The following is an 11,703-nucleotide window of genomic DNA, read 5'->3' on the forward strand; positions in this document are numbered from 1 at the left end:
ATACGTGGAATTGTGTTTGAGGATTTTTGGGGATTTTTTTTTGTGGCCATGTAACAGCAGTTATTTGTTTAGGGTTATTTCAGCTTTCAGCCCCTCGTTGTAGCGATTTATCAGTTAGGAAATTTGTGATAATGGCATGAGTTACTGGATTGGTTAACAAGGGCTTTAAGATCATTTACATTTGTTTTCTCTCTCTCTATAGTAGATAGATAGATTGATAGATAGGTAGATAGATCTCAGTACACAGACACTCCTCAGTTTACGATCGGGTTACATTTTTGTGTACTGTACTGCCTTGGTCGGCAGCAGACAGTACACAATGGGGATCAATAGCAAGACTGCTATTGGCTATTTCAAATTGCAATATCCAATAGCAGGCTGGCTATTGAAACCCCGCCCACTAAGGGGAGAAGTGGACCTGAGAGAAAGTTCTCTCTCAGGTTCGCTCCTCTGCTCAGTAGGCGGGTGCAATAGTCAGAACTGTACAGTAAACTCCATTGTAAATATGAAAGATCATAAGTCGATCTATTGCAACTAGGGATGCACCTATACCGATACTGGTATCGGTGCCGATACCGAGTATTTGGGCGAGTTCTCGTACTCGCCCAAATCCTTCGATAATGATTCCTCTGATCGGCAGTGCTGTAGGGGAACATGGGGCCGGCTCCTTGCTGATTGGCTGGCTTCCCAGACAATCAGCATGGAGCCGGCTTCCCAGCCAATCAGGAAGCCCGGAGGCGGGTCATTACTTGCCGCTCGGCTTCTTGATTGGCTGGGAAGCCGACTCGATGCCAATTGCCTGGGAAACTGGTTTCCTGGCCAATCGCAATCGAGCCGGCCAAACAACATGGAGCCAGCTTCAAAGGCAATCATTATATACCCCCTGGCTTCCTTATTGCCTGGGAAGCCTGCTCCATGCCAGCAGAAGCACTGCTATCGGTAATAGTTATCGGCGAGTACCGTAAACAAAAAATCGCCACTCGTACTCGATACAGAAAAAAACGGTATCCGTGTATCCCTAATTGCAACCCAAGGAGCATCTATATACTGTATATATAAATATATATAAAAGGCTAACTACCCAGCATTTGGTGTAGAATGAGTTACAGTTTATAGTGCCGTATGTAGTGCTACAAGATAAGGACACATCAAGAAAGTAAGTTCAATTTGTTCATCAATGTAACGAGGTTGGCAAAAAAAACTATTTACACTAATAATGTGAGAAAACATTAGGAGAGTAGGAGGGTACACAAACAGTTTAGCAGGATGAGTACATGATTAAAACCAATGACTTGTGTGACATAGTGTCACTAATGTCACATAGGTCCTATAAGCAAGCATGAAAGCCTTACACAGTTTATAAGATATCAGTGTGGTCCAGCCACTCTACATGCATAGCAGCCATCCCTGTTTCTACTTTATACAATTATAAAGAAAAATGCCATGCATAAACCATTTACTGCAGACAAAAATGCATATACGCCTAAATTGGTCTAATTTATGTTAGTATGTTAGTATTTACAAGAAATGATTTGAAAGAACTTAATTTAACATGCCTCTTTAATATTTTATTAGAAACTTAAAGGGCACCATGATGTACCTCAAACAAATTAACTAAACTCATAAACTAAGTTATATTTTGCGTGACATAATAATATTCAGTGAAATGCATTTAATATATGCCAAAACTAGGCACAATCTGACATAGATAATAAAGTAAAACAATTTAATTCCTATGAGTAAACAGCACACTTCTGGACTGGACCCTCTTTGTTCCTATTGGTAAGCTGTACACTGCTGGACCAAACCCCATTCATTCCTATGGGTACGCTGTGAACTGTTAAAGAGCTGAAGGTCGCCATGGGGCTGTAAGTAAGATTTATTCTGGAAAGGTGTGTAGCTGGGCAGTGCTGCACAGTGAAGATCACTAGGTCATTGAGGAAGTATTTGAGATGGTGGGCTGCAATAGGGATGGGGGGATTGATTAAAGGACTATTGCCCTTTAATGCTTAAATCCAGCAATTGTGTTCGTTTTGAATTGAGTGGTGAAGAGTTAAAATGTGTATTTTTATAGTATGTGACTCCATCACAGAGATCTTCCCTCACCTGGCCTTAGGATGTCCTTACAAGAAATGTGAGTGTGGACCTGACAGACAATCTAACCCTTTCCTGTTCTATCAAACGCAAAATAAAATATTTTTCCTGATGTTATTTCTCAATTGACTGTGTAGTGCTAGGCTTAAAACAGAACTCCAGCTTGTTTTTTATTAACCTTTGCAATGGGGCTACCCCCAAATTACAAGGGTTAAGTGCTTGTTTGTGTCTAGGTAAAAAAAAAAAACACCAAAGAATTACTCACCCGAAGCTCCGAGAAGGCTTCTTCTTAGACCGGTCCCTGGAATGTCTCTTTCCCTCCCCTGCAGCGCTCTAAGGTCCAGTAAATCATTACGTCGATAGACTTGCATAGACATGAGGACGCTGAGGAACATTCCAATCTGCTGTGGAGGGGGCAGACTGAAAGGGAGGGCCATGCCAGCTGGCCGGCTTGGAACTTTGGGCGAGTATACCTTTGGTATTTTAGCACCTAGACACAAACGAGCACTAAACCTTTGTAGTGCGGAGGTAGCCCCACTGCAAGGGCTAATAAAAAAAATTCCTGGAGTTCTGCTTTAACCATCATTAAGTGTGATTGGCTGCCATGTTTGTAGGTTACAAAAATTTATAGACCTGAAGAAAACAGTACAGCTCTCCAGCTTCACACCTATGCATTGTGTTAATTTTATTAAGGCCTTTTTGGATCACAAAATATGATTACAGTATTTTGTGATCCAAAAAGGCCTCTATGATGGTGTGTTTTACATGGGGCATTACTTCTAAGTTGTATGGAAGTAAGCTACTGAAAAAAAGCCCAACTTGAGCCCCATTATTGGCATTTGTGGAACCCCAGGCTGTCAGGATTACAATATGGTATATTATGGTGTTGGAAACTGCTATACTGGGAATATTAGGACCAAGAAATAATAAAAAGGAAATTGGCCCCATGGGATTGTCACCCCTATCACCCATGTGTTTTTCAAAAGTTTTTTTTTTTTCTTAACAGAGGGCTGTGGTGGCTGTTAAAGTGACCTGAAAATCAGGAATTCAATCATAAAGCGAGCTTGGATCCTTGGCTACTTTACAACACACACAGGGACCGTGGGGAACAAAAGTAGCCACCCTCCAGAAGTAAAGACAGTGTCAGCACCAATTCAGAGATGATTTAAGGATCTACAGTATAGCTGAGTGATACACAAATAAGCTACATTTGTGTTAATGTTTAAGGTACTTAAATGCAATTTTAAGATTTAACTCCTGAGTTTAGAGTCACTTTAATGTCCCACTGGCGCTTCGTCCCTGATTTATTTTCTGTTCTGCCTTTTAAGTTACAAGCTACTTGCTCTTGTTGGAAAGATTTACCTTGGTTGATGGGCAGATCTTCAATCAACTGGGCATTGGATTGTTAACACATCTTTCAGCTTGCCAGTGAGTGACCTTTCACCTCTATAGTCATTACTGTCAGTGGGCAGGGTCAGCAGTTACCTCAGTACTGTCATCTGGACTCACCTCTGGCTTTTCTTCAGCACTTCTTTTGGATCTTTTAACCCAGCTATACACCTTTCCAGAATAGATCTTTATACCTGCTCACCCGTCCGCACCCTCCTCTTTTTCCTTGCCTTAGTCAATCTATATGGGGTAATGGTTCCCTTTGTAGGTGGACAGTGGTTGGTAAACGGTAATTTGGTTGGTGTAAGTTACTGCTGCTTGATGACTAAGCATGGTGATCTGTTAATGGTTAACAGTGGTTCTGTGGCATAATAAAGCTCAAAGTCTATTTCATTGCCAACATTTTTTATACCTAATAAAGGGTTAATAAAGTGGGGGGCTTTAAGTTTTTTCCACAACTTTTGTAATGTGTTTACTTTATTATTAGGTATGTTGTTAGGGTAGGATGGGTGTTAATGGGGTGTACATGAGATGCACATTCTGGCCATATACTGTATACAGTAGGTTAGAATGAAAAATTATTATTATGTATTGTATCATGGTGATATTTTTAGTAAAGTCATTACTTATGTCTAGTAAGCAGTAAGGCAGTACAAAGAGTAATGATGATGTGCAAGATGTAGTAGTCATGGACAATACTTACCGTAGGGTACTTGCAACTTTTACAACTAAAGTTGAAAAGTGGAGGCAGAACATTTTTGTTTAGTTTAGTTGATCTGTCGATCTTTGGAAAGTTATGAATAGATACAGCATCAGAACTGAGGATGGGACATAAGCGTTGCATAGTGCAGTCACAAGTATCTCTGTAGATTCAGTAATATGGAGTCATCTCCTTTTACTTTGCTGGTTTTAATATAGAAGGCATAGGGCATAATATAAAGAGCAAACAACATCATGCCTCAAATGCACATTTTGGTTTTAATTTCCGCAAGTTATGAACTGTTGCTTCTGCTTGCTGCACTAAAGTTAAAGCTGAACTCCCGAAAGCTCTCAAATTTTCTCTCATGCACATGTAAATACAAGCAGAAAGTTTTTCTATTACTTATTTCTAGTCAGAGAAATTGCTGTTAGAAGAGGCTGTGGTGTCATCCATCCTGCTCTAATATTGCAGTTATGACTGGCCCTGGAAGGAGGGATCAGTGCCCAACGTCACTTTCTAAAATTGGTTAGTGCACCTCTGAAAACTACAAGGGCCAGTCAACCAAACAACGAATAACAGTGGGCACGTCATAAAGGAACTGGGGTCTTCCCACTACATGAACTCCACATTAGTTGGGTCAGACCAGGACTCCCGTGTCCTAGCACTACACTTGTAAACGAGCTACACAAGGATGTTACAAGACCGATGGCCAGGAAAAGCGCAAGGATATTGACCATAATGGAAATAAGGGGGAATGACCCCTTAGTATGCAGAATTAAAATGTGATTTCTCAGATTTAAATTCTACTATCTGCACTTTGCTCATTATCATTTCTGTACTCATTGCACACATATGATCCTTCTGTGTGAGATACCGAATATACTTTCTTGTTCTCATACTACAACATGATTTCAGCTGGCCATAAACCAGTAGAATTTAGTTTAAAAGAAAATGTGGAATGTTTATTTGATGTTCTAATGGGGTAAAATGAATGACCAATTTCAACCTTAGTGATGACAAAAAATTCAAAGCAGCAGGATGGAGAATGTTGTTTCCAAAGCATGACATTCTAACAGTGAATGCGGTTTTCCAAAAACTAATGTTAAAAACAAATGTAATTTTGAACAATATTCTTCAAGTCTCTGATGGCATTATTAAATATTCTGACGAGATTTATTTATGAACGTTCACACAAAAATCTACCAGTGTAGTCAGTGGTGTATTTTGACTTTGTGCTACCCTAGGCAAGACTAACCTCGGGCACCCCCCTTAATCTAAATTTGCCCCACCCCTTCCTGTATAAGACATTTTGGTAACCTGTCAGTTGCTGGATACAGCTTCTGGCAGGTTGCACTATAAGCGTAGCGGGGAAGCCCGCTGAACATTTTGCTTGTCCTGTCAGAAGCGGGATACAGCAAGTGCCAGTTTAAGGCCCCGTTCACATTGAGCGATTTATCGCGCGATTTTTGTAGCGATATCGCTCATATTTCCGCACTATATCGCTCTATGTAGCTTCACCAATACAATTCAATGTAGCTGTTCACATCTCGTCGCTCAATATCGCTCAATATCGCTTGTAGCTCGTCGCTGGTAGCTTGTCGCTTCTACATGACCCTTTTTTAGAGCGATTTTGAGCGATATTGCTCCTGATTGCATACAGCCCAATAGGAAGACGTCGCTCAAAGTCGCGCGATTTGCATGTCGCTCAGTGTGAATGGGGTCTCAATAGTAACAGACGTGCGCTGTATCACTTCTGCCAGCGTCAGAGAGAGGAGGCTGAGCTCGTCGGTGGATTAGGATAAGGATAGTATTTTTTAAATTTTTTCTCTTAATGGCAGGTGAGGCTCGGCCTCACTGGTTTGGGGGCGCCCCCCTGGAAAGTGCCACCCAAGGTAAATGCCTAGTTTGCCCCCTCCTCTGAGTGTATGTGCAGTTTAGGGGCAATGGCCTTTTTATCTCCTCATTGCATTACTACATTGACTTGCAGGGTATGATAGGTCATTCAATTCCAAAACAGCTAGATAGCTATATTAGGTCATAACAAACATGTTTTAGGAAAAAGAAAATTGCAACTACTCTCTATCTGGTTCTATTAATCAGATTTACTTTACAAATTATAGGTGTAAATAGGATCTGGCTTTCGCTAGAGCCAAACTATAACCTGACAAAACATGTGAATACAAGTTTTAAACATTTACATATGTACCTAAACGTTTGCAGGATTCTATGCATGTTCATGTTCATTAAATACATTTGTAAATGTTTAAACTGTTGCAATTGCTACTTTATACTTACATATCAATGACTTCATGTACTTTTAGATTTAATAAATAGCATGCTAAGCTACATGATAGAAATTGACTAGAATGGATATTCAATGAGAGTGTGGTGTTCTGTTTGGTTTAGTAGGGATTGGGAAACAATATACTGTACGTAACAAAAAAGTGCATTCTTTTATATGCAGGACACATTTTGAGTCACAAATGAAATGCTACAATTTCATGAAAATCGAATTTAAACAGAAACCCAGCAATTGTCAGATCACTAGGATGTGCAGTATTACACATACACCCTGTGGCCTAAGCAAGACACACCCTGGCTGTTAAAGTCCTAACCTGATGGATTGAATCTATTATTGATTTGACAGTGGATGTGAAATAGATTTATAGATGGTCAATTCATTAATCACTGTAGCAGAAATCAGGAATTGGAGTTCTGTAAGATATCAGAAGTGTCTTTGTGGCATCTGCGATGTTTTATATATCATCCAGGGTGTACATACCTGCAGAAAAATGAAAGACAGAACACAATATTGTTTTATTAAATGGTCATTACAAATGTGAGGCACCCTATTCAATATTCAGTATAAAACTGATCCCAACAGTTGGCAAGTGCAAGCGGATTTATTCCCAAGACAAAATGAACTTTTGAGACCTTTTAAAGTGCTTCTTGGAAAGTCTTTATAGAATATCAGTGATAATGCCCTTTTTTTTTTTATATAAAAAGAAACAGAATCACTAGAGATATAGCAGTACATCCAAAGATAAATCTGCATACATTTGGGCTGATTTACTATGGGATCTGTGTTGACAGACTTTGTTCTTGTGTCAATGGCATCAATTTGACATCACTTTGAGAAGCTTCTGAGATCATTCAGTATTCATTGACAGGTATATCTGACCTGCAGTAGACCTCCTTCTGACTTGCATTTGACCTGTTTCAAAAGGGTTTTGTGTTCCCATAGACTTGTACAGGAAAACCCATTTAAAGCAGACAAATGCATGCCGACACAGGCACCTTAAGGAGTTGAGAATCTTCACACAATACATTGTGTGAATATTTACTGCAATTATGCAGCTATTTGCAGATAAACAGCAAGTAAACAGGAATTTGCTTTGGGAAGTGTATATTTACATAATTTATTGTGAATCAGTAAATCAGCCTCATATTGTGAAGCTCTATTTCCTTGTAAAAGCTGAGCTTAGCCCTGCTCCCTTCCATCTCCTAAACCTCTGTATTGGGATCCAGTATTGAGGTGCAGAAGGTGTAAGAAGACATTGGCCAACCAGACTATGACAGGATAACATGAGATATGCATTCAATTTCAGATGTCTGTATATTTTGATCTACTGATCATTTCCACATCAGTTTTCTCTGGAGGTAACTTCTTCTAATCCATTTTCCAACAAATTCTTAGTTGAACTGTGCAGGTTTTCCACATCTATAGTTTACACTTCGACGTGCTAATGCGATACAAAGACTAATCATTACACGGTTGGTAGACAATACTGCTTATGTAAATGTAATTATTAGGATTATTGACAACTAGCAATCTTATGGTGAATCAGCTGTATCTGTGAAAGGCTAAAGCGAAAAAATGTCGACAGGCTTTGAGTTATGTCATATAGTGTAAAAAGAAATAAATTAAGCAAACGAGTTAATATCTACTATCAGGAATTGTAACAGTCGGCGGTTATGTCTAATGCGGATCTCAGCTGCGGAGTGTGTGTGAAGTGTAATGTTTGGGCTCAGTTTTGCGGAACCCCAATGCACTCAGTACCAAGGGGAACCGTTACACATCATATACCCCTATTCCTATGTGGTGGAGATGTATTACCCTGATGCTATAGGAGGCAGCAGGATCTGGAGCTATCAGTCTCTGTAGTTTGGGTTGGAGGAAGTAGCAGTAAAGAGTTGGAAGTAGATCTGCATATGTAACCGGTGAGTAGGATCTTCCTACAGCTAGATTGGATTTGGGGTAGGAGTATAAGCAATACAATTGGTTACTTGATACGTAATTTGTTTGTCTGTAGTTGCAATGGTTTGAGAAATGGCTACTAATAGGATGAAGTGAACCCGCATGTGAATTTGGGAGATTGGAACAGGATATCTCTCTAGACACAGTTCTATGAATCAGCAATGCAGTTTATGGAAGTGAGAGCAACCAGCAGTTGTGAAACACCTCTCACAATACATCAATCCAGCAATACGGTTCTAAGTAATTGGTGCAACAGTCATATTATAACCAACTTGTTTCCTTGCACAGTTCATCAACTCAATTTTAGTAGTGTATGAAAGGAGACAGGAGGTTTGAATCTGTGTAGCTCCCTCCTGAATCCCACTACAGCACAACCAGCTTAGTGAGTAGTAGTAACAGCTGGGAATTATCCCTTTACTTGCGTTTGATTGAACTCTCTGTAGACAGCAGGGAACAACTGTGGATGGTATCACTATTCAAGATGAGTTGTTGGTACGGCTTCAGGATGGACCTAGGACAGGTTCGTTTGGTAATGGTGGGAGGCAGCAATGGAACAAGGCTATTACTTCGTGCAGTAATACAGTCTCTGTTTCAGTACAGAGAGTCACTCGCTCGACGATCCAGAACGATAGTACGCCGAGTGAGTGGCTCAGCTGTGCTTTTAAGGAGTAGCTACGGCCGGGGGGAGGAGTCGACTGTGATGTCACGAACGGACCGAACCCTCTGACACGGACCTCTGAACCGTGTGGGTCTATGACAGGAATACTATCATGTACCGAATAAGTAAATGCTTTGTCAGGAGATAACAGGCTTCAGGGACTGACTGTATGTATTGGTAGCATAAGTAATGATGCAGGCAATGTGCAAATATGCCGTCCCATCATTCCATCAGGCTCCATCCCAACTGTAAATAGAGAGATAGAGAGAGCTTCTACCATAATTTTGAGGTTTTTAAGAACGAATTAATGATAACTGCCTTTTGCTTCATATATCTGGCCACTTAATGGTGCAGTTGAACATTGTTATCCAGCAGCTAGACAGTGATGAAAAGCACATTTGTCTCATGTTCCCTTGCACCTACCACCTTGACCTATTGCAGACTGGTACATATCCACATTACAAGTCTCTTTCCCCAGTGCTTACAAGGGGCTGAAGGTTATTTTTTGAATGCATCTAAGTGAGAGGTTGAAGTGGCACAATATGTGAAGCATAATTTCTTACAATGTTTGCGTTATGGAAACATAGACGCCTATTTATAACAAATTTGCAGGTCCATTCACCCTGTGAATACCTGTAAATGTTCGATCTATGTGGGTATATGCCAAAACCATTGTTTTTTATTTGTTTTTACAAGGTAAAGACATGTTGGAAGGTTAACTGGCTCCTGTCCAAATTGTCCTTGTATGTATGCATGTGAGATAGGGACCTTAGACTGTAAACTCCTTGAGGGCAGGGACAGATGGGAATGTGAACTATGTAAAGCACTGAGTAAATTGTTGGCGCTATATGAATACCTGTAATTAATAAATAAATTAAAACATATTTTTAAGAGTTTTCTCCAAATTAATACTCCATGTGGTCACTTGATGGTGCAGAGAAGCAAAGAAAATAACAGGGTTATTCACAGAAGAGTGAAGAGTTTCGGAGAAGGCAGGAGAAGTGATCAATCTGGGACAACATAGCTAAACTGGAAAGTGAGCCGAATTCTGAGACTTTTTCCAAATCAGCTATGTTGGCCTAGATTGTTAACTTCTCCTGCCTTCTCCAAACTCTTCACCCTTTCGTGAATAACCCTGTAAGTATTTATTTTGAATGTGCCTCAATGCCATTTAGTGGCCATAATGATGCATTATATGAAAAAAAATGAAATACATTGCTTTATATAAAAAAAACTAAAGAACATTCATTTATATCCACACGGATGCAAGGTGAACAGTCCTGCAAATGGTTTATAAATAGGCCCCATAGTTTTAAAACAACTCATCATTTGCAGACTATTACAACAATTTGCGGTATCAAAGTAAATTAAAAAACTCACAACAGAAATCTTTAGCCTCTAGCATTAGCAAGGCGGTTCATGCCAATCCTGTCAATGGGAATCCCAAATCTTCTTTTTGGAAGATCCACAACTTTCCTGTAAAGATAGATAATACTTCATAAGCTACCAAGCAGAAGTTGGATATTTCGGCACCTTTTTAACTTTTTCAAATAACATGAGATGGGTTTTCCTTTTCCTTACTTTTCTAAATGACAACACCTGTTCCTTTTTATAGAAAGACAACATTCTGCTTGGTCTGTATTAACATGGACATTGATTGCAATGTTCAACACATGTTGAATACTGCAATCCATTTACTTGCATAGCTCCCCTGGGATACCATCTGAACTGCCAGAGAGAGCAGGACAAGCCATGATTACCAACATAACTTGAAAGTCATATCACAGAATGTTTACTTTTTTTTTACTTGTGTTAACACAAGTTTCTTTGTGTAAAATAGCAGAAAGAAAAAGAAGTCTACAAGCTTAGTGCATTGAAACGTTCATGTTTATTATTGGGAAAAATCATATAACATGCACAAGGAGACGTGGAAATGGTGTTTACATGTCCAACACCTAAGGCCAGCAGTTGGGCCATATGTTAGATGATACAGCAGGGCCGTAGATAATTGTTTTTACTGGGGTGGTTCAGTTACCTCAAATTATAAGACTATCTAGCGGACACACCAAGGTTTGAAAAAATATACTGTATACCAGCCATATAATTCCTAAACCAATCCTTTACCTGAGCAATACTGATTTTGTCGTTTGACACCATATGGCTAAAAACTATGTTTTAAAAAAACTACCAATTCACACAAACCGCTTAGTATACACTTATTGGAATTTTTTTTACCGAAAACATTTAGCAGAATACATTTTGGCCTAACTTTAGGAAGAAATTTGATTTTATTTGATATTTTGTATAACAAAAAGTAGAAAATATAATTTTTTCCCACTATTTGTGGTCTTTTTTCATTTATATAAAAAATAAATAAATTTAAAAAGCCCAGCGGCGATCAAATAGCACCAAAAGAAAGCTCTATTTGTGTAAAAAATTAGGCGCCCGGGTTGCAAGTCTTTCATTATCGCCAACCCCCCACAAATCAATCTATAGTTCAATGCTCTAGAGCAGGGGTGGCAAACACAAGGCCCGCGGGCCGAATCCGGCCCGCCGGACCTTGTAATGTGGCCCGCCCAGCAGCCACCTCATTTTGCCCGGTTG

The 11,703-nt window shown here is 39.6% G+C and overlaps 1 protein-coding gene across 1 annotated transcript in view; it reads right to left on the reverse strand.

The window, feature by feature from the left end:
* Positions 1-10,490: 10,490 nt before the first annotated feature.
* Positions 10,491-11,703, reverse strand: part of OSTN (osteocrin) — a 14,192-nt gene continuing 12,979 nt past the window's right edge. Inside the window, exon 3 of the mRNA XM_018576399.1 lies at positions 10,491-10,575. Coding sequence (XP_018431901.1) covers positions 10,491-10,575 — 85 coding nt within the window. The remainder of the gene's footprint in view (positions 10,576-11,703) is intronic.

This window comes from Nanorana parkeri, unplaced genomic scaffold (assembly GCF_000935625.1).
Source record: "Nanorana parkeri isolate BGI_ZX_2015 unplaced genomic scaffold, ASM93562v1 scaffold66, whole genome shotgun sequence".
Lineage (NCBI taxonomy): Eukaryota > Metazoa > Chordata > Amphibia > Anura > Dicroglossidae > Nanorana > Nanorana parkeri.